The sequence below is a fragment of the Coturnix japonica genome, chromosome 2, assembly GCF_054131305.1.
Source record: "Coturnix japonica strain WE chromosome 2, WE-NBRP24, whole genome shotgun sequence".
In the NCBI taxonomy this organism is placed as follows: Eukaryota; Metazoa; Chordata; class Aves; order Galliformes; family Phasianidae; genus Coturnix; species Coturnix japonica.
Genome location: NC_140664.1, coordinates 111,097,812 through 111,121,302, shown reverse-complemented (window position 1 = coordinate 111,121,302; position 23,491 = coordinate 111,097,812). Strand labels below are relative to the sequence as shown.

The window sequence follows — 23,491 nt, the reverse complement described above, 5'->3', positions numbered from 1 at the left end:
CTCTCCCCTGCTCAACAGAACGCCTCACACTGCTCACCAGTTTTTATTCAGGACAGCAGGGAATGAAGCTCATCACACACACTGCCTACAGCGTGCAGTCTGACACACTGCACTAATAACAGTTTTCCTGTCACCACAAAATATCACATTTATGGATGGCATCCAGCGTGGAGCCAACCAACATGAGCTACACAGCCACAGTGTAGTACTGAGCCGTGCACCGAGTTCAGCCCTTGGATGTGCATCGCTGCACTGAGCGACCACTGGGTGGCAATGACAATCTCCTGAACAACACTTCCCTGTATTTAGTGGTCTCGGTCCCCTTTTCCTGCTCCTCCCCTTCTTTTTGTTATTTTATTTTCTCCAGGGACATTTTGTTCAACAACTCCCATAAGCGATAAGGATCTGCAGTGATTGATACAATCTGTCTTCCATCAAGAAAACTCAAGGAAGTGACAAGAAAACCATCGATGTTCAAGCACACAGAGCAGAGCACAGCCAGGGCAATGCCCGCAGCCACCCCCACGTTGAGCTCTCCTCTTTGTGTCTCGTTTTGCTCAGCTTCTTCATTCATTCCAAGCTGCCTGCAGAGACAGATACAGAGGAAGCGTAGCAGACAGAGCAGCTCTTACAGCTCCTGTTTTGTTCTCCAGGCACCTCTTTCCTCACAGCTCAGCACAGTGTGTTCCTTATGCAGTCTTCTTTCTTTCAGGCATGAAACAAAACTGCCCCTCAGTGCTGAGCGGTACCGTGCTGCCTCTTCATAGAGCAGGAAGTAGTTACAGGGATTACGAGCGTGGTGCTGAATGTCAACATATATTAAAGCTGTTTAATATCTCAAAATAGAATATCCTTCCACCTAAAGTGCTGCCTTTCTGCCTAGAATTAAATTACGGCATCGGCTGCCTTGGATCTACCTAATAACTCATCTTTGTTGGCATATTTAACAAGTTATTCATCCCAGCATTACTAGAGTGCGTCAAAACTCTTTTGTGCTGGCAGGCAGCAACAGCAGCTTTACCCATTGCAGCTCTGAAAGCACAAAAACACTCTGTCACTCAGTGAGGGCAGAGGGCCTGGATCACTCTGCTGCCTGAATCCCATATGCCAAACCCTGTGGAGAAGATGGGCAATAGCGGGGGATCCTACACAACACCATCACCCAGTCCTTTCTTCAGGTCATTTATCCCTACACACCTTTGCTTTGGGGTGATGATACCGAGCAGTGGAGTAATCACTGAGAGGCCAAAGCAAGTTTGTTCAGGAGCACTGCTAGGGCTTAATGCTGGGTCCCATCCCAGACCTGAACCTACCCCTGCAGCCCACGTTGCTTTGGAGACAGGGAAGCAGTTCAGTGGGGCCCAGCAGAGCTGGGGGCTCCTCCAGGTTCACAAACTGTCCCATCCCAACACACAGGTAGCTGAGCAGAACCAGCAGGCCTGCACGCACAGACATGGGGCTCTCAGCCCTACTTACCTATGAAAAGGAAGCACATGAGATGGAAACAGGAGACCAAGGAGGACTACAGAGAGACATTATACCCATGTATATTTGCAGCACTGCAAGCCTCAAACACTGACAAAAGTTGTCAAATAATTCAGTTAGAAACGTCTAAAATCCTCATGGATCACAGACCTACTGAGAAGGGCGGCATACAGTTCCGTATTCATGTACTTATCAAATCAGTCGGCTATTCAAGACAATTCAGTGGCACTTCTCCCCCTTCAGAAAACTCATTGTGGTTCTAGGTCAAGTGGTTGGAGGCCATACAATTATTACACGAGTGCCATAGATTTGCTAAACAAAAACAGTTCTACTCAGCTTTGAAAATGTTGATGCTCAAAGCTGTCATTGGAAACAGTTTCCTCTGACTCAAAACAGGGAGGTCAGTTGTAAATGTCAGCATTCGGCAACTTCTGTCGTGATAATTTGAGATGATTCACTCTCCTACATAACGTTTTTCCCCTGCAGAAGGTTGCAGTTCTGCACGGCATTTGGAGTGCATTCATCAGAACTGCCTACTGCCGGGTAGACTACAATATGTAATGATAGAATACCCCGAGTTGGACTGTCAGAAAAGCTCTGCTTCTTTAGCATACTTTTCCTCCATCAGTCTAAAATGATCAGATAACGCTCAATAAAATCAAAGCCTCTCAACACTTCGGAAATTAATAGCTTTGTTTCTGGTCCCACCCTCCCCTCAATTCTGCACTGGAGGCAGTGCAACACATCTGGAACAGAGACATTCAGACAACAATTAATTCTGCCTTCCCTCCCCCACTGCATTTTTGCACACGACTGAAGAATGGAAAGAAGCACAACTGGAAGTTGCTCTATTTTCCATTGGTAAAGAAATCTTTGAGACCATCAGCATCAAGGAGTGCTGCCTGTTCACAAAGACATGCTCATTGGTTATGACACTCCAGAAACCTAAATATACACACTTACAAAGACACACACGTATGGAAGTGGCAGCTGCTGGTACCAAGACAATTTCCCTTCATTTTCTAAAGGAAGCATGAAGACTTGCATAATACTGGTTGCAGTAATGCGAGTTTGTGTTTCAGGTTCAAGTGAGAACACAGTTAGAATCATGATTTGTATAAAATGAAAGGATAGATTAACCTTATTGACTTTACAGCATCCCAATCGTGTTATGGATTCACACTTGATGGCATTTTAGATGCTTCAAGAACTGGCATGGCTTGCAGCTGATGTGGCTACATCCAGCCTGAAACACTATCTGCTCTGAAGGGAACTGAAACAGTCGTGAATTAAATGAATCCAAAACAAGAGAATTACACTAATCTTCTGGTTCCTCAGTGCTAACTAATCATTAGTGCCATCACATTTACCAACTGAAATGTTATCCACCTGTTCCAGTTCTGCCTTCAATTTTAGTTGCTGTAAACACGACCCCACAAGAGCAAATCAGGTGGCAGCTGTGAGTTCTGCAGGTTGTTTTTCATCATATCCAACCCAAACATCCAAGAAAGGAAGAACTGCACATTCAGTAGGTGTTGTGCAGTTCCCAGCTGCCTGAAAAACCCTTCTATTGCCTCTTGTTACACCTACATTAGTCCAAATATATTGGTCAGTCTGAAACAAATATATTAGTATTGGATGTGTATTTCAACAGTCTGAAAAAAAGAACAAATCAGTAACAACAATACAGGCAAATTTTTTGTCATATTAAATATTTGCAAAAGCATTTTAATTTCAAAAACTACCAGTTTATTTGACTGGCCAAAGTATTAAACACCAAACAAGACAAGTCTGTAGTTTGTACGATAGGAATGTAAATTGTCATGTACAATTCAGAAGACATTTCACTGTGAGAAGGTGAAATACAACATTGCTAAAACTAAACAGCGTCATCCAATGAGCTGAAAAATGTGAGAAAGTGTGGCACATTCATTTACACCCAGACTGAGCTGAGGACAAACACCCACAAACGGCTGCAGCTACTTCGCCCAGCTGAAGGAATATAATGCAATGTACACAACTAGTTTGCTGTCTTAGAAGTAGAACCATACAACTAAACCCCTATCAACTACGTCTTCTCATCTCTTTTCATTAACTAGTTAACTAGAAACCTGAATAACATTAGCTGCTTAAATGTTACTTGTGCTTCAGTTCAAGTTAAAAAGGGACACCGACATTCATCTCTAGGCAGATCAGAAATCTACCAAAATGTTCACGTTAGTGCTCGGGTCTGTTCTGAGGTCCTTCCACATCCTTGACAACAAAGGATCACCAGCTGCAGAAATGAGGACTGCTGGGAATGACCAGCCATTAGATCCTCTCCCCAGTTCCACATGCATAATGATTTGCTGCCCATCACATCAGCACTGCCCCTGACTTTTTGCTTCTCCAAATTTCTGCATAAACAGTTTTAATTTTTACTCTTAATTAAAGCCTGAAGCTTATAAAAATCAGTATCAAACAAGGTCACCATACGGGTCAGGTAACTTAGAACATGTTACATTTTGATAATTTCTAACTAGAAAAATACTAGATACAAAACTCTAGCAATTAGGTTGCTAGTTATATTTACATTGTCATTTCCCTTTGTGCTTGCAAGTTTCCAAAAGTTCACATCCTTTGGTACTATTAGTCTCAAGTAACAAGTTCACCTTGAATGCAGTTACACTCCTGAATTGTTTGATTCAGTGCAAAGGGTTCGTACCCTATTTTCTGCATGATACCTCTAGATAAGCACATCTCTTCCTCGTGAATAATACAAATACTGACGACAGCAACGTTTCCATGAGAAGTTTTGTGCTCAACATTTAAGAAACTGAAAGGAAGAGTCAGTCACACTTGTCTGAAAAGTGGCTATTGCAGTCGGTGATAAGAACTGCCATCCACAAGTGCTGCTACCATGTGACGTTTGGCCCAGTTTCAAAGACTTATATATAAAACAAAATGCATCTTTACCTCAGACACACGTAGGCGTACAGAACTGTGAACGCTGCAGTGTGTACTAACAGAAACCACCATAACATCAAACACTAACTGACCTTTCTGTTTTTAACCTTACATATAGGTATACCTTCCTCATAACTCACAGAAGAGCGCTCATATTCTTACAATGCCATTCCAAAACGTCATACTCATGCTGCAAGGCTCCTCTTAAAAGAGATACTTGCAGTTTTTTGTATGCCAAGCAGTAGTGAAAAGTAGAATCTGGGATAGAGGATCTCTCCTTTCCCATATAGTGCATTTGTAAAAAGCCAGACATCTTGGTCAGTAGCTAATCAAACAGTATTTGTTAATTTGGTAAAGATATAAACTCTGCATGAAGTAGAAACAACTGGAGGATAAATGCAGGAAGTCAAAGAGGAACTTTCCAACCTATTAGAAGCTGATGCAGAATAATTAGAACTCTATTTACCACTACTGTCAAATGTGAGCGGAATAAGAATTTACAGGTTTGAGATTTAAGGACATAACACAGGATGTATTAAGAGCTTAAGGTACAGTTCCAACATCTGCATAAAACTCCACGTTTCATTTTGCCAATGTAATGATATCAATCTGTTGACAAAGTTATGCTAATACTAGGAGGTCGCTGTTGATTAGGTTGTTTGCTTAATACTGGGAGGTCTGTTCTTTCTGTTCCATAGATAAGTTTTTCCTCCTGGAGACTGCAAGCTGAGAACCTGTTTGCCTCTGTACCAGATACACCTCCACGATTATTGGCAACTGTGACACCACTGACCTGTTCAAAGGATTTACTAAACACAGTCGTGGTAGTTCTGGCCAGACTATGGCTACCAGGTTTAGGTAGGGACTGGCTTGTTGTCAGTGTCAGTCTCTTCAAAGAGACAAGCTCCAGGTTCTCACTCAGGGCTCTCTGAGTTTGCTTTCGTGACAAGTGTTCTCTGCAGGTTTCTCCTTCTTTTTCTCTTCCTGCAGCTTTGCTTCCTCCAGATCTTCGTTGGCTCTTCCCTAGAAGGTTCTTACTGCTCGTGTTGCTGCTGTTAGATAAGGCGGACTGACTCGTGCTAGAAGCAGCCCTAGAGTAAAACCCTTCATCAGTTTCAGATACTTCTATCAGTTCTTCTTCAATTCCTAAATCTGTATTTCCTGTGTGGTAGAAAAAAGAAAAAAAATTAATCAACATTTGCCTTTCTCACATCTGTTGACTTCATGTATTACTAAACTTTGATATTCACAAGCTTGAAGCCATAAAGCAACAGCACAGAGAACAGAAGACCAGAACTTACCTATTACATTTTGTAATCAAGAATCATTAGGATATAAAATTCCAGCAAATAATGCTGCATTAAGGAGATCAAAAAGCATGCCTGCAATTTCATTCTGTAGTGATTTTGATTTAAACAAATAAATAAATGCAGTATTGTTAATTCATGCAGATTAGAAACCGATTAGAAGATGCCAAACAAAAGTGCAAATCTCATGTTGAGCAAGTGCTCCAATACAATTTTTTGCAAAGCTTGTTAATAATGAATGATCTGTGATTGATGTCCCAGAAAACCCAGCATGGCAGCTGTTCATTCAGCAACCCAAGAGTGCTTTAGTACTGAAAGGTCACCTTCTGCACTATAGATCTCATAGCATGAGTTGGAAACTCATGCACAGTGGAACATTAAGTCTCCAGTATACCATGAGAAGTGGAATTTGGAATATTTTAGGTATACAGGGAGACAATTTTCACTTCCATTTTGATTGACTCTTCATAATATTCATCACTGGATTTTGTAAATCCAAGGAATATGCTTAGGAAATTCAAGGAAATGTTGAGTCTCACGGCGTATGGTCTGCAGATTAAATATATCTGCTTGTAAATACGCTGTCATCGTCCACGGCACAGACAGAGCTGTGTGCAGTACATGCATTTGTGTTATTACACATGCAATATATTAACTGCATACTTCAATTCTTCAAACATGCAGCAGTGACCCTTTCAATCAGCGGTACCTTAGAGTGCAGCTACAAGTGGTCTGCTAAAACTGCACTCTGCCAGATGAGTTTATTCCATCCTCCATCATTTTTCTTACAGATTTTTGCCTCCTGATTTCTGGCATGCATTTGCTGTCAGTTCTAGGATCTGTAGCTGTTTCCTGTACTCCCTGTATATGCTGAACATCATTCTCTGCTAGTGCTCTGCTTTTTTCCCCATTCCCGGGTTTCTCTCCAGACACATTTGTGACACTAATCTCAGGTATGATAAAGTTGCCCATTTCAGTAGCATCATTACCATTCTCTGCTTGTTCTAGAATTAAAGATGGATAAGGAAAAAAAAAGACAAAAATGATGTCTGAAACAAAACACGGAACAAAAAACAATAGAAACAGATGATTAAAGCATTATGAATTAAAGCAGATGTTCACACATTCACCTCTTGTTAATCAGCTATATTAGTGAGTATGAAATTCTCCTCTTAAATTGTGAGAGTCCATCTTCCAATGATCATCCTTCACCCACCCACATACTGAGAAGTCCCCAGCTCAAACATTCCAGTTTTGAAATACTATTTTATCTGGAGGAGATCCCCCCAGCCCCTACCCTGAGGATCCCTGTGCAGGCACAGTGCACACCCAGGCAGCACGCTGCAGCCCTTGGCTCTCTGCTACCACCACTGCTGTCTGCACTCATCACAGAGGAGAAGTCAGTCCCAGACAGAGAAAGATATTCTGGCAGGGACAGACATCACCACCCACAATGGAGAAGCTATCCCTCCTTTTACCCGTCAACATTTGTTAACATCATTCTTTAGAACTGACCAGTCAGCTACTTATGAAAGCGTCCATTTAACAAGTTGCACAAGCCAATGGAAATGGAACTAATAGCTGCTGCCGTTAGCCACTAGTTTCCTAATATTTGTCAAGAAACAAATTAAAAGCTGCAATCATTCTCCCTTCTAAGCGGTCATCCCTTCCACAGAGTTCTTTTATCATCAGTAACACAGTAACAGTTGCAACTGAGCTCCGTGAACTACGGCTGTGTTAGAATATTTATATACAGCCCTTTTTCTAGAAATATAGGAGCAGAAAGTTAGTGAGAAGACCACAATTCATTGGCTTCAATGGCCTCATTACACAGGGAGAGGCACAGCTACCCCACCCCTCAGCAAATCTCCAAACCTGTTCCTCCTCCCATCAGCGCCCTTGGAGGCACCTTACTTCAGCAGAGCTACTTCCCAGAACCTCCTCATGCACAAGTTTATTCTAGAAACTTCATTTACAGCTGGAAAACCAGGGTGAGGAGAGGGAAGAACAGAGCTTGCAGATAGTCCCTTCTCCACTAAGTGCATTAATAAACAGCTGCTCTGGAGAAAGGAGATTCAGAACGTACCAAATCCACAGCACAGCAGAGACTGGAGGAAAAGAGGAAGAACTTCCTACATCACACATTTGGGGATAATAGCAATAAATTAATTATTGTGGTTTAGTGACGTGCATTTCTAAATGTAATATCCTACCGTGTGTTAACACTTTACTGCTGCATTCCCACAGCTGTGTAACCACTACAGTAACAAACAGAAGGAAATAGCTCTTAGCATAATCGTGTTTAATCTTTTAGTTAAGTTCTCTTTACTTTCTGATAAAGGGGAATATACCTTTCTGAGTTTGAACTACAGGAGGAAGCTAATGACAAATAGGCTATTAACACTATAGTACCTACTGTCCTGTGGCAGCAATAAGGCTACACAATCCATGTCCCCTACAGCAGCACTCTGTCCTTCTACCTTAATTATTTATACATGTATATATATTTAAGAACACCCAAAACAAACCTTCAGCTTCATAGTATTTGGCTTTTGAAGACAATACTGCTTCAAGCTGGACAACGCTGAAGGTCTATCCTTTGAAACAGAGATATCGATATCCCGTGCACAAGGCAATGTGGGAGAAGAGAAACAAAGTGCTAAACTGACAAAACTGGTTGTATAGACAAAACTGAAGAGTTACACTGCTTTGCTGCTACTTGTGAATAGAAACATGGATGTCACTCAAGCTATTTTTTTAAAAACACTAACACTAAGGCATGAAAAACTAACACTAGATCAAATCCCCTTTAAGCTGTATGATTCAAGTCAAGCCAACCCGATTCAGTAGCTCTAAGTAATCTGTTGATAAGTGGTAGCTAATATCAATTAACTCTGAATTCTATTTATAGGTGAGTAATGGGTCCATTTTGCAAATGACTTTTGCACATAGTACCACAGTCAGAAGCCCAAATCCAGGTTATCAACTTGATTTAAAGAAAAAAAAAAGTCCTTCTGAGTAAAAAGAATTACAATCTTGTAAAGTAACACAATAAATTTAAAAATTAAGTTGATTTTTTCCCAAAAGAGACTTCAATCTAACATTCTAACAGAAGCTTGCATGACTCAGGGTCCCCAGACTTCAGAAATAAACTGCTATTTCTAATAAAATAACAATAAAAACAACCCATATGCTTCTCAATCGGAAATGGGATCAGCTGAGATTCTTTTGCTTTTCATTCTATACAAATAGACAGATCTAAAACGGCTGCCATTGCAGCCCAAGGGGTATTTTGCTGTGGTCCACATAATGCATAAGAAACCACCTCTCAGCTGCCTCCTCCAGCTTCCTAATCTATCTGTGTAACTCATTTTATATTGAAACACAACGATAAAATCTCTGAATTGATTCTTTCCTTCTCCCTGTGGCAGAGAGCAGTGGGTCACGAGGTACAAGATTTGTTGGCCTACTTCTACCAGCTCCAGTATTCATTTTAATTCAAACAAGCATCTGTAAGCACAAGCCTCATTATTCTTTCTATACACCTACCCTGGAGATCTATTCCACACCTTTCACTGGGGACTTATACTCTTACTACTGAACCACTCTCATATCAAAGACACTAATGTTCTGCTCCTCATCTTTGCCTAGCAGCTTTAAAAGTTAATAAATCAAGCGTTCTAATTTAAATGAAAAGAACTATTTTAACTTCCTTTGCCCTTCCTCACATTCAGAAGCTTACTGTTGGAACTCACACCAGCATGTAACATTACTGTTCAGAAATCTTCATTGTTACTTTTAAGTCCTCTTTTACCAGAATATTTATAATCTCCAATAGTTACCTGAAATATCCCTGTGTGGTGAGTTGTGGTTTTTGGTGTGTTTTTCTTTTAATAACACAGATCTTTGCAATAATTTTTTGAACTGAACTGCCCATATGCTACAAAATAAGTTCATATAGCACACATCATATAAAACAGTGTCATAATGATTTCTAAAGTCTTTATTTAGCCTATTCAAAGAGCACTTATCTACACTCCTCCCTTTCATCAGAATTACAACCACAGCACAGCAAGCCACTGGAAGTTTTGATCTCCTGTTCAGCAGCTCTTCCCCCACCTAAATCTGGTAGAGAAAGTGGAATACATTGATTGTCCTTCTGCAGTACATTCAGCGCTACTTTTTTCTACTCCTCAGCACTGACCTGTTTCACTTGGTTGAAGCCCTCATACTAGTTTGCCCCAAAAGGCATAATTTACCCCTCTAGCCTTAAATATTGTTTTTATTTAGATAACTTAAAACAAATGAGGCTCTGTGGTATATTTATTAAATATTTGCTTTGCTTCATGTATCATACACCACTTTTCAAAAGAGAATGTAAAAGAGAACATAAGTCTCCTTAAAGAACCTAAAACATTGTACAGCAGCCTTTAACAAAAAGGTATTTCGTTAAAAGAAAAAAATAAAACAGGATTGAAGAAATAGAGAATATATTTTCTGATCCACTAATATTCTCATTTACCAGTTATAAAAAGCTCCAAACTACCAGCCACTTGCTTATCAGTAGCAACAGAATGGCACCAATGTCCAACTGTGACATGTTTCATCTAGTATGTAGCATCTTCACGCTGTTCCAGACCCACGTTAATAACATATGTTTAAGAGAAATCATATAATTTTAAGAATAAATGCATAATGTCAGTTCACTAAAGGCATTTTCATTAACAGTGACAATGCACAAAGACAAAACCCTCAATATTACTTTGAACAGGTGTAAGAAGCTAAGAAATCATTGTAAATTGTGTCTCTTACCGTGTCTTTTCCATCTGTGCCCTCGGATAGACATGCTAGTTACAGCATTTCTTGATATCCTGGATGAAGTAGGTGTAATTTCAACCTGAATGCATTTTGTACCTTCTTTACTGGACTTCATGGCACCCTGAGGCAGCGAAGCTTTTATTGCATTAGCAACCTAGAGCAGGGAAAAATGCAGTTAAGTTCTTAATATGAAGGTTGAAGTTTTCAAAAATAATTCTATCAGGATCCTTAGTAGTCCATGAAGTTTACTGCATACAACTCCAATTTAAGGTCAAATAAACACAGTAGCATTTGGCACAAGTTATAACGAGTGTAGGGTGCTACACTTGCTACTAGCTTTAAAAGCTAATTTGTACTTAAGACCTTTATTTAAAACAGAGTCTCCAGCTTAATGACATGGCTGTCACTTAACATGAACTTCAGAATGCTTCTGCACCATCATTACACTTTCAAGTCTTTGAAGTGTTCTACCGGTAATCATTTTATCATCTTTCCAAGTGAATAAGTAACTAAGAATACTGAAAACATGTGTACATATCCTTACAGATCTAGCTACTCACACCAGCACAGACACACTGAGCTCATAAGGTTTAGGTTCCTGGTGTGAAGTTCATAAGAAGTATTTAATGAAATAAAGACTATTTAAAAAATGTTGGACTACATGACCTACCAGCAGAGGTTCTGGATACAGTTCTAGCTGCGCTCTATATAAAACGTCGTCCATAGCTTTACGAGCCAGATCCCATTCTCCATTATAACTGCAAAGTTAAATATATAAATAATAGTATATATATATATATATATATAGATATAAATAATCACCTGTATCAATGGATGAATGCTCTTGGTCATGACTTTCATGAATTCAGTATTCCTTGAGAGCTCAAGTGAGAGTTAAACTACTTGTGCTCGTTATCAGTAAGCACGCTACTTAAAATTTTTGTTCTGAATTAGTGCATGTGGAGGCACTAGTTTTATTTTCACTGATCACTCCAAGCAGTTTGAAAGCGATATTGTAGTTATTGATCAGCTAGTAATGAAATATTCTGAAATTCCAACAGGATGGTTTTAATATTAAAGCACCTTTTGAGTACTCCCATGTTACCAGCCTCATATTATTTCAGTTAATGAAAGAGCTTTACACGTCAACGTGACTGTCAAAGGGGTGGATGATGTTCAACATTTTTGAGAGAGAACACTAAGACCTTTTTCCTTAACTAGATTGATGTCAAAAACATAGACCAGACAACAGTTGGAAAAGGATTTTCAGGTATTTTTTCTACATCACCAGTTATGACTATTAAGTGTTATTCCAACCTTCATTCCCCAGTATCACACAGGTAATGTAATCTAACAAGTTAGCAAACTGTGTTCTAATCCTGAAATCTTCGTTGCTACACACAGCATCTGTCCATTAGAAAACAAAGCAATTCAGAGGTAGCATGCCTAAATGAACATACTAAATTAAGCAAGTGCTCCATTATTTTGTGTGAATGTTTAGAAAAAAACAAAACAAAAACCATAAAACACTCTCACTTACAAGGCATAATAAATCCCCGTCAGCATTTGTACCATGAATTCAGATGAAACTGGAATCCTGCTGTTTACTCCCTTATACTTTCTCACTTGTTGGCGAGGATATCCGCAGACACAAATTCTAAAGAAACAAAGTATTTGTCACTAGTAAATAACGAAGAACCACCTCTGTATAGAACACCACTACAGGAGATGTTTCGTGTGTGTTTTAACTGCAGTAGACCCAAGGAAAGCATTCATCTACAACTGAGCGCTAAAGCAGATCATTTCTCATTACAGAAGAAGGGTATGCCCTCTACTGGCAGAGTTCAAATCCTTCAAAATAGAGATATCCTAGATGACAAAGTTACATCAGTGTCACAGTTGAACATTGAAAACTGCCATTAAAGTCATTCTCAATTAAAAGCATTTACTGCAGAGTAGACAAAAATATTAATGGTATTTAAGGAAATTTAACAGGAAAAAAAAATTATAAATTTCATTTATGGCCCCCAGCAAAAAACAGACTAAGGTGGTATTGCCTCTTAATGTTCAAATTACAGTTGTAACAGAGCTTTCGGGATCCCCCCTTTTTTTTCTTTTCTTTTTAAAGAATAACAACTTTGCCACTAAATTACGATGCTTTTTTTCCCCCCTCCTTCTCTATTCTGCAATGCATCTTCTACTAAGACTAATTCAAAACAACAAAACAAGAAAAAACAAGCACCCATTACTCATTTGTTTTTGTGGATGTTTCTGTTTGTTTACTTGTATGAGGAATCTAGAACCTCAGAGCTACTACTGGCAAAAAGCTGCTCTCGGTTGGTTTCTGGGTCCCTCTCCTCCATTGCCTGGGTTAACAAGAATGTTCTAATTTCCCCGATTTAATGTCAACTTCTAAAATTCTGGAGAGACAAGTTCACTACCAGTCCTTCTTATAAGAAAAAAGAGAGAAAAAAAAAAATACCTCAGCTTTGCCTTTCTAGTTACTGTTATACCAGATTTAGGGAATATCCAAAACATCTGTAGGAATGAGCATATCTCTAGTTTTAGTATCCACTATATTTTCAACTTGTACAGCATCCAAATGTTTAGTAAGCATGCAATGCAAAGTTAACCAAGATTTTAGAAAGCACTTCTGATTTACTTGGATAAAACACCAAGAACTATTTCAATAGAAACATAATTTCTTGGATTTGATTTCTTTCTCCAGTTTACAGCACTGCTTATAAACCATGTCATTGCTTCTCCAATTTTGGGATCTCAGTCCACAGCTGATTAAGAGATACTTTAAGATAAGTAATGCAGCTATACTTATTTTTTTAAGAAAAATCAAGTTTGCAAGCAACTTGTGGGAATAAAAGGATTTTTTTGTTATTGTTTGCTAAGTTCAAACAAACTGCATTTAAGCGACTTGATACCATTTAAAGTATAATCAGCCTACAGAAGTTACCTTGAGCAAATCTGACACAGTGACTGAAGAGAAACTGCGGGCATGTAGCTTAAGGCAGCGTTGTAGCAGAGCAGAAGGAAAGTCAACACTTCGAACCTGGAGTTTATAGAAAACATCAATCAGATTATATTATAAATTTCACATTTATTTTTTTTAACAAGTAAAACTGTTATATAGAGAAATCTGCAAGGGTTATTTGAACAAACTTGGTTTAATTCAATAAAATTATCGATCCATGACTTGGGACTGCAATCCTTTCCTTTTCCTATGCATCCTGCATGTAAACTCACATAGAAAAAACAAATGAAGGACACACTCATACAGCTTCTGTCTGTAATTATTAAACATTCTTAGAAGATTCTTTAAGGATTATCAAGATAAACCTTATTGTACAATTTCACCTGTTCTGTGCTGTCAACATCTCCCTCTGAGGATGAGGTCCACTATACACAACCTTGGACAAACCATGCTGGGATAAAGCTCCTTCAGTAAGAGCCATGGAGCCAATACTGGAAGGCTACAGGGGAAAAAAAATATGCATTTAAAACACATCCAACCTGAAGTCTTGCTAAAATGCAAGTAAAAATAGGCAAGAGATCAACATCATCATATTTCTACATCAATTTTATCTGAATGCCTGGATACCTTAGACTTAAGAAATCACTTTACAGCAAGTAAAATACGAGGTTTCAGAACAGGAAAAAGAATACATTTGGTAGACGCATATCACCCAGTTATGACAACTGAGTCTTCTAATGGCCTCAAAGACCAGTTAGCAGTAATGAGTAGACTGAGAAATGTGTTACTAGGTCATGCAAAATGCAAAGACTAATTTTCACTTTCATTCTTCACTCACAGGTCCCAGTATCACACTGCCTTTCACAGTCAGTGACAACTTTATGCTGTAAGTGTCACTTACTTCATGATACACTGAAGGTTTGGACAAAGATGGAATTGTGAAGCTCAGCACTTTGCTGTGTCCCTCCTTGTCAACTATCTCCTGAAAAAGGCAGAAAACAACAAAACACCAAAAGGGTTATACTGTTCTACAGAAACCAGACAGAGGATACCTGCCTGCAGTATATCACTAGAGTGGTACATTAGCAGGCCTCTCACATCTTTAAGTGAGCAGAAAACTAATGAGTTAGACAAATAAACAACAAAAAAGGGACTACATTTCACAGGAGAGCACTGAAATACTCTGGATCAATATCTTCAGCAACAACTTCTGAAGCAGACCTCACAAAAAACACACAGCCTTTAATTTTAAATTTCAGCAGCAGATTTCACTTATCCAAAGGCAGAGATTAGAAAGGAGTTTCAGTAAAGCATCTCCTAGCACCGACTAATTGCATTTTGCCTGTAACAGCTAAAATATGATGCTCTTCAAGGTTCCCTCAGAATTCTGCTTTTCAAAGGATTAATTTAACAGTAAACAGTACATTTTCATGCAAAATATACAAAAAAGTCAAGGTTATTACAAAACAGAAGACTTTTATTTTCTGAAGAGCGAGCAATCTGTTCAACCATCAAGTACTAAGAATTTGTTGAAAGTGCCTTTATGTGTGATCTCTAGTCAAGATGGTCAGAATACCACAGAAAGCACAGGCAGCAACTTCAAATGTAGCACCTATAAAGGCTCCCCAGCAAAATGCAGATTTAATTGCCATACCAGGAATTAATGAAAGCAAGAACTGAAGAGGAATCCTTTTAAAGTTCACAATACATATTTCCAACTTGAACATAAATTTAAAGAGAGAAAAGTACGACACTCAATCACTTGCTTTCAGTTCTGAAATAAAAGAGTTTAACTTTCCCCATAAACACTTTCCAGTATCCCCTCAAAAGGATACTAATATTTTTAGGCCTGAATAATTAGGTGTAAATACAAACCAAGTTATACACTCCTAGAAGAAGGGCTTCAATACATCCACTGCTCTGCAAATCTCTGCTGGCTGAGACAGCAAGGTAGCACCACATCAGTTCGGGCAGAAACTGCAGTGTGAATCGTAGTAATTGCTCCTCACCACTGCGATAGAACTCAAAGAGCTGATGGCAGACTGGCTCCAGAAGCTGAAATTACAATGAGGTTACAATTGTTAATGAGTAAAAACCTTTCAAGAAACCGCAACTTTGTGTAGAAATATAATCACACAGTAGGGGAAAAGCTGATAGATGTTACACTGTAGCTAGCAGGGAATGATCAGCCTGCTAACTACACCAAGTCACCTCGAACAATTTCAGTCTTCTACACTTTGGGTGATAGAGAGTAAAGCCTTCTATCACAACAGAAATACTGTTCCAACAGTTCCACCCCCTCCTTTTTTAGCTCACTTCCTCTAGCCTCCAAGGCTTAAATAAGAAGAGGATGCTTACTATCGCTGTGTCTCATACCATGACCCCAATACATCATCTATGTTAAAAAAAGAAATAAATAACAGTCCAAAAGGCCTTGTTATTCTAGAGCTCCAACAGCAAACACATAAAAGTAAAGCTTTTACACTGTAACTGAGAAAAGCTACAGGACACTTGTATTCAAAGTACTACAATAAGTTTGTGTACAGCAGATAAACTAAATCCTTCCACTCCTCGTAGGCTACAGTGTATTCATAGGGTGTTAAGACAAAAAGGAAGCCTCTGCTAAAGGTCAGTATGCAGTGTTAACCACGTGTCACTACATGGAGGTAAGGATTGTGCACAACAGCAGACGCTTTCAAATTGAGCAGCGCTGGACACTGAAGCCTCAGTCAATATAAAAATCAAAAAGTCCAAAATGCTTTTTGGCAGCAAACATGGCAAACTGCCCATAAGAATTTGCAGCTGTTAGGGGATTTGTTCTTTGTTTTCCTCAAAATGTCCCTAAAAAAAGTAAAATCAGGTTTAAAAAAAAAAAAAAAAAAAAAAAAAAAAAGGTGTTTAACTAAACACTCTAAATCAAGTGTCTTTAAGCAGTAACAATTAGGAGAACACTCGACTGAGAAACTGCTCCTTTAAAAGTATCTAGAGAGTAGATGCCCTCAGACTTGAAAACTTTAGAAACTGAAATCTGAGATTCCAGCATTTTAGAATTCAGTTCCTCAGCCTCAGCTACTGTATTAAAAATCATTACACAAAACATGACATTCTCCAACTGCAAATCTCAATGACTGGATTGAAATGCAACACATCTGAAGGATTAGTTTTGCTGCTTTGTTTCTTACCTCGGAGGCTTAACATCTCTTAATGGTTCATTTATATGACTCACAGAAACAGACTCTAAATTAATTTAAATACCAGGAACGTTAAGGTTAGTAATAGATTGAAATGTGTTTCTACACAAAATCCCCAGTAGTTTCAACCTGAAAGTGACAGAATGAAAATCAAACAGATATGCGTTTTAAAGACTACCCTAAGACTGTAAGCATGAAAACTGCTACTGCACATCAGAAAGGAAGGTATTAACCAGCACCTTCCTGAAAATTCTTAAAGACTGGGATACAGATATGTACTTTATTGCCAGTAATGCGCAGACGTTTTCTGTTCATTTTAGCTCAAAAAATTGTGAAAACCTAAGGCAAAACAAAAGCATACTGAGCTCAACTGGTCTCTTCCCAAAGCAGATCAAAGATCCTTCTAGAAGACTTTACCAGCACAAGTGCTTTCCATCTTCAGCTTACATATTTCACAAGATTTGCATGCTTCCTTTAATAAAGTATCAGTTCAGAATGATGTGCTTGAACTTTAGAAGGCACAGAAATAGCTATGACAGGTATCCATGTTCACATCGTTATCTCAGTTAAGACAGCTTTGTATCAGCACGTTTCAATGCGTAATCAGTACAAAAACAGATTTTCTTCCTTGAAATGCCACCACATGCTAAAACCTAATATCAAAACCCAGAAGTTGTTGCTGTTCCAAGATAATGTTTTCACACTAAAACAGTTCCAAAAAGTATAAAAACTTTTAATGCTGGAACAGAAGAACACTGAAGTAATTTCATCCCTCCTCCTTTTAAGTTGTACCCAGACACACTGGACTTTTCAATTCACGAATTGTATTTCCTAATGCAAATACCTGAATGGCTGCTATCTGAAAGGACAGCAGTAGAGCTCAAGGTACACAATTAAACAATCTTAAATTTGTGAAGAAACAAAATCTTTCAGAAATAAAAAGCTTGTCACTGAATTTAACTGAGCAGACACTCGAGAAAAATCCTTTAAATGTTCACATATACTGAAGACTCTTCTACTAAATTTCATTTTCCACACCAGTGGGCCAGTAACCTTGAAGTAACAGATAAAGCCTTTGCTAACAAAGCTACTATGAAATTGCTATGTCTTGGAATAGCAAACACAAGTAGTTCATTTCGCTCACTATATGCTACATTTTCAGAAATGCAAACAAAGTATATGGAAAACAAATATACAATGCAGGTAATGAATCCCAAAAGCCAGGAAGAATTACTAGTTTAGAAGTATTTCCTTTGTGTGGAAAGCTCCAAGTAACCCATTCTACAAAGATCTGGGCAGTAAGCAGAGCACAAATGAAAATGTTAGGAGCACTGTCAGCACTGGCACTTCAATCTCCAGATTCAGTTAACAGGGGAATCTTCAATACTTAGCCCCCCCCAAATTATCTCTTTGAGCAGGAATTTCATGGCTTAGCAACAATCTTGCATCAGTCTGTGACAAAATTAGTGATAGCCATTAGTAGTAATAAATTACAGAACATGAAAGTATCGGTTTGGCTATCAACAGGGAGACTCATCGCATTAATTTACACATTGATATGCATTCTGAAGACCAGGCAAGCTTGACTCAGTATTTGAAATGACTCAGAATGCCTTCCTGAGCAGCACAGAAAAGTAAAATGACATTTCTTCTCTGCTGCACAACCTGTATTTCTGTACCAGCATCCTCTCTAAAAATGTACGAACACTGGAAGCATTTTACCCTCTGCCCACTATTGGCATTATCTCAGCTTTGGAGAGGTTCCTTATGCTGCTTCTTTCCCAGAAGAGGCATGAGGACTCCATGTAGTTTCAAAAACAATAACACACAAAGGTTTTTTGGATGGTAGAAAGCGTGACCAGGATACAACCAACATCAATTAGGCATGCTCTGTTCTCATCTAGAACATGTCAAGAGAAGCACAGTCCTGGTACACGAACAATTCTTTATGTGGGTACAATGCAAACCTGCCCCATTCCACCTCAAAATTTCTAAGCAAGTCAGAGTTCAGTGCTGTAATGATGGCAAAAAGGCAGAAAGCCCTAAATTCAAAGCAATAATGTAAAAGGAATGCAGAACTACCTAACATTTATCTCTTGTCATATAAACAGACAAGCTCCCGGTAGCTACAGATTCACATTCAAGTTACGGTGAATCACAAAAATAATTCAGTCAAACATCTTTTCAATTCCTTAACATATTTCTCATTTCCATACACAGATCCTGACTATGATCTACAAGATCAGTTACAATCAGCAAGTAAGAAACAGATCTACAAATCGTTTTCATAATACTATATTCTTGCTAAGAACACATTCCAATCTAATTAAAAGGAAAACACTGTGATGAAGACTCTCCATGTAGTTAGAACAGAATTAACTATTTCACATAGAACATAGTTAATTAGTGTGCAAGGTCTTATCCTATTCTGCTGGTGTTACATCAGACATTATGAGAGATACAACACACTCACTTCACTTTGTGGCTCCTGAATTACTTTGTAAAGAGATGAAATCAGAGCACTCTTGTCTTTCAGGTTTGTGGCATAGCTGGATATAGATGCTTCTGGCAGTGTCTGAAAAATATACAGATACCTGTTTTAGTTCCTAGAAAAAATAAGGTTTGAACATTAAAATGTAGCAGCTATTTCAACAACTATTTTCCATTAGCAGTTACTATTTATCAGAGTTTACAATGAACTGAAACTTGTTTCATAAGGAAATCCTTACTATAGAAATCATCATTTTTCACAGCAGCAAAGTTGCCAGAAGACACACTGCACTATTATTTAGCAGGGAGCTTCTCTGAGAGATTAATGACATTCAATGCAATATCATTAAAAAATAAAAAAATAAAATAAAGGAGTTTCAGAAGTGCAGTGCCACTGAAAATACATAATGTTCTGAAACCAGAAAAAAAATTGCAATGCACTTCCCACTCTTTGCTGGTGTCAGTGACAACACATGCCCACTGTGAAATTCATATACCGTGAAACCTCACTGTTTGCAGACCTGCGCTTTGCTGTCAAGACTGACAGTAGACAGACTGTAAATATAAAAGAGGATACGCTGTTACCTGAAAGAACATAAATTAAGGTTGACATGAACAGCTATCCTCTAATAGAAATGGGTTTTCTTACAGTACTTAGGAGGCTAAAAAGCTAATCTCTTTGACAACCCTTTGGAAGCTGTACATTTAAACTTATTATTCATAGCTCTTATAGTACTACTTTTCTGCATTCCTTCAAAGGAAACCGTAGTCCATTACAAAGACAGGAAAACAGAGTGTATCCAGCTAGACCAGGACAGAAATCTGTATTCAAATAAGCCCCAGCCCACACTCAGACCAGCAAGACTGCACAACGTTGCCAATATCAGGAGGAGAAACAAAGAACAGAATGAAAAGCCAAAGCTTGAAAAGAAATCCAGCAGAATTTCCCAAATGCCAGCTAGCAGTTTCTGGGGTTTAGCCTGCGTGTGTGCACCCAACTTTCAGTTTCTGTTCTAACAAGTTTCCAGTTATTCAGTAGCAGAATTACTGAACACCATGCTGAGGACTCGCAGGACATTTCAACAATAGCTTGAGCCATCCAAGGAGTTACTCAAGACAAAGTCTAACACAAAGAAATAAGGCTGGTCTAGAATCTACTAGGGTCCAAAATAGAGATCTGCTGCGTCTTCTTCTAGACGCACAATATACTTAGTGTCTTCAGTATCAGTATCTTACTGATAACACACACAGCACTTGAATCTTCCAGTCAGGGTGTTTCAAGAACGCAGTTTGACCATGATTACAAGGTATAGTTTAGTAAACTAGGGCTACAATCCTAAGCTTTTCTTTCCAGTGATTAAGCTTACAAAAGTATCGTGCTTTGTTACAAAGCATATGTTACAAAGACACGTTACACTTTGTGGTTGTTAGCAGACCAAAGAGTGCAACTCAATCAAAGGGAGCTGTATGATTCATCCCTCTCTGAAAGTAGGGTCCATTAGCCGTGCTACAAAATTTCTATCAAGTTTCTAAACAGAAAACACTGAATCAGAACATTATAAGAAGGATGCTACTTCCACTTTGCAACGTTCTTTCAAGTTACATAAACAACATTTGCACGCTGATGAAGCGCTGGGCAAGCTTGACAAACTTGTTCTGAAGTAACAGAAAATCTTGGCTTCATAACAGAAAACGCAGATAAGCTAGTTTTAAGGAAGCCAGTGTTCCTATCTGCTGTTGTGTTTGCCAGATAAAGGCCTGAGGAAACAGAAAACTGACAATTCTTTACTTCAAAGTTGTGTTCACTGCTGGTAGAATGAACACTCTGGAAATAATTAACGCTGAAGGGAAAAATATATATATATATGTGGCTTTACTTGTTAAACCCAAATGTTTTTTTTTCCTGAGGTAAAGATGGACAGAGATAATGCACAATATCTTTCTGCTTTGAGATCTTCCCTTTATAGCATTTGCCCATCTCAGAGTCAGACCTGACCTCACGTACTGACAGCACAACGGCTGATGAATGCCATCTGCAAGGTACAGACCTGGGTATCTGACTATATAAGCGATCAAAACTACAGCACGTGATGGAAGTTCAGCACATTCAACAAGTAAAGTGATCAGCAGCTATCACAGAACTATCACACAGCACTGAATTTCTAATAATAAAACTTAAAGAAGGCACACTAGAAAGAATAAGCATGAATAACTCACTCATATAGTCCATAAAAAGGGAGAGGGAAAAATGGAAAGCCTGATGTTTGGGCACAACACTATAGCCTGCAGCACATGCTTTGCCATAGACCACTGAAGATCACTTTCTGGATCAGGAAGCAGGCAGTCCCAAAGAGGACAATGAAAAAAGAACATCTTTCAAGTTGGTAGCTGTATACATCACATTACCTTAAAATTCAAGGTTGCTAATCTTCATTTTCTACAGTAATCGCGCATTCTTGCATACCATTCCAGCAGCAATTCAGATACCACTGGTTAAGTATCTGATAGTGCATTGTTATTACCTTGAACTCCGATAACCACTCCTCCACAAGCCCAGTATCCAGAGCTAACATCTTCCAACATCCGTTCCAAAACCTTCAGCCTGAAAGAATATGCAAACAGTTGGTAAGAACTATGCAATCACTGCAAGAAACATACAATGAAGATTAAGTTCCTGCGAATATTTAAAGAATCTTATCATGCTTTTACTCATTAACATTTCATATGCTGACATACTTTGAACTTTTATTCTACTTCACTTATGCGAGCTGCTGGAAGCACTAAGCCTGAGAATCGTCATAGACAGCAGTTTAATAAATCCCAAATGCATACAGCGTGGGAAGCTTAACAAGTCAAAGATTTGCAGAAGGGGCATTTTGGAAACAGAAAATATTACCTTCTCAATTTCTATTTATTTTTCAGCTTACAGAAAGAGAGAAAAATGTACAAACTCACTGAATAGAAAAAACTGCCCAAGTTTTTTTTTCTAGTCAACTGTTTTCTCAACTTGGAGGACACTGAAAGAATGATGAAAACCTTTCAATCCACCTCTACAACCCCAGCTGAAAGACAAGACAACAAGCCTGCAGCTTCAGCATGAAGCCCAAGGTGGAATTCCTTGCCTAATTCCTCAGTCAGAGCAAGACCATCAGTATTTAGATGAATACAAAAGCACAGAGTGGCTTTTAAAACTCATCCATTATCTCCCTTAATTTATTTTAAAAACTCCTTCCAACCATTGTTCTTTGGAATAGTTTATTCTGAAGCTAAGGACGACATACAATTAAGATAAAAAATACTAAAAGGTAGAAGAATGCTATGGAAGATGCCCTGGGCATATGTAAATTATTCTACATTAACTTACCAAATAGATCATGTATTTTAAACAATGACAAATACTCATCTCAGGAGAAAATTAACAGTTACTTGAAGAAACGTTCAGTCATGAGATATCTTATCAGCCCCTTCCAGTTTAAAATTAATTATCAAGTTCTGATATCTGAGTAACGGCATATATGAGAAGTTACAAACAAGGAAAGAGGGGGAGAATTGTCTCATAACATAAATATTTTGAGAATTTCAAGAAGCCTTAATAAGGGAAAAGGACCAGGCATGATAATGGTGAGAGCTCACTGTAAGGCCTCCAGAAAAAGGAGAAAAAAGTTATTTAAGGTAGGTTTTGCTTAAAAAGAGAAGTACAGAAATCTGTTAAGGTTTGTAAGGGAATAACTATCCAACATGTACCCTAAGAGCAGTGAGACTGGAGAGGCTATCTAGAAACTTCTTGCACTATATTCATATGAAACAACGGCAAAGCACAGATTATGCCAAAGGAAAGAGAGAAGGCAAGGAGGTGAACAGATGATCAGCTTAATCATTAGTTGAAGTCATGAGTTCTTAACGATCTAAAATTCAATAAAGAGGCACACTGAAAATGAGATCCATTTTAATTGACAGTGAGGTGCAAAACAGCTATGATCTTTATGAACCCGCATTAGAAAGACCAATGCATAACACAAAACCCAGTAGGAACATAGTTCCTTCTTTCTCTCATTCCAAGAAGAAACTCATCTGGACAAAAACATAAGAAAGGTTTGTTTCTGGTTTTGAAACTAGCCAGGTTTGGGTTTTGCTTTCTCTTTTAAGTGACGACTAAAAAAAGTTCACTGTAGTTAGAATACTAACATAGCACAAGCCAAAAAATAAGAACTCACAGCATTACTGGGAAAGAAAGAATTTAACCTACTAGATAAAGAGTCTGGTCGGGG

General features: G+C 38.5%; 1 protein-coding gene across 18 annotated transcripts in view; it reads right to left on the bottom strand.

The window, feature by feature from the left end:
• Positions 1 to 3,211: 3,211 nt before the first annotated feature.
• Positions 3,212 to 23,491, bottom strand: part of HYCC1 (hyccin PI4KA lipid kinase complex subunit 1) — a 51,329-nt gene continuing 31,049 nt past the window's right edge. For 9 of the 18 annotated variants that reach the window (XM_085538484.1, XM_085538483.1, XM_015853685.3 and 6 more), the window contains 10 exons: positions 21,746 to 21,825; positions 19,207 to 19,308; positions 15,418 to 15,597; positions 14,444 to 14,524; positions 13,926 to 14,041; positions 13,525 to 13,620; positions 12,097 to 12,213; positions 11,227 to 11,314; positions 10,551 to 10,710; positions 3,212 to 5,592 (listed from right to left, as the gene is read on the bottom strand). In XM_085538484.1, the coding sequence (XP_085394610.1) occupies positions 5,036 to 5,592; positions 10,551 to 10,710; positions 11,227 to 11,314; positions 12,097 to 12,213; positions 13,525 to 13,620; positions 13,926 to 14,041; positions 14,444 to 14,524; positions 15,418 to 15,597; positions 19,207 to 19,308; positions 21,746 to 21,796 (1,548 nt within the window). In that variant the 5' untranslated portion in view covers positions 21,797 to 21,825 and the 3' untranslated portion in view covers positions 3,212 to 5,035. Of the gene's footprint in view, positions 5,593 to 6,447; positions 6,743 to 9,726; positions 9,864 to 10,343; positions 10,367 to 10,550; positions 10,711 to 11,226; positions 11,315 to 12,096; positions 12,214 to 13,524; positions 13,621 to 13,925; positions 14,042 to 14,443; positions 14,525 to 15,417; positions 15,598 to 19,206; positions 19,309 to 21,745; positions 21,828 to 23,491 lie in introns of those variants that run through there. The other 9 variants (XM_085538486.1, XM_085538487.1, XM_085538488.1 and 6 more) reach the window with 5 other exon arrangements.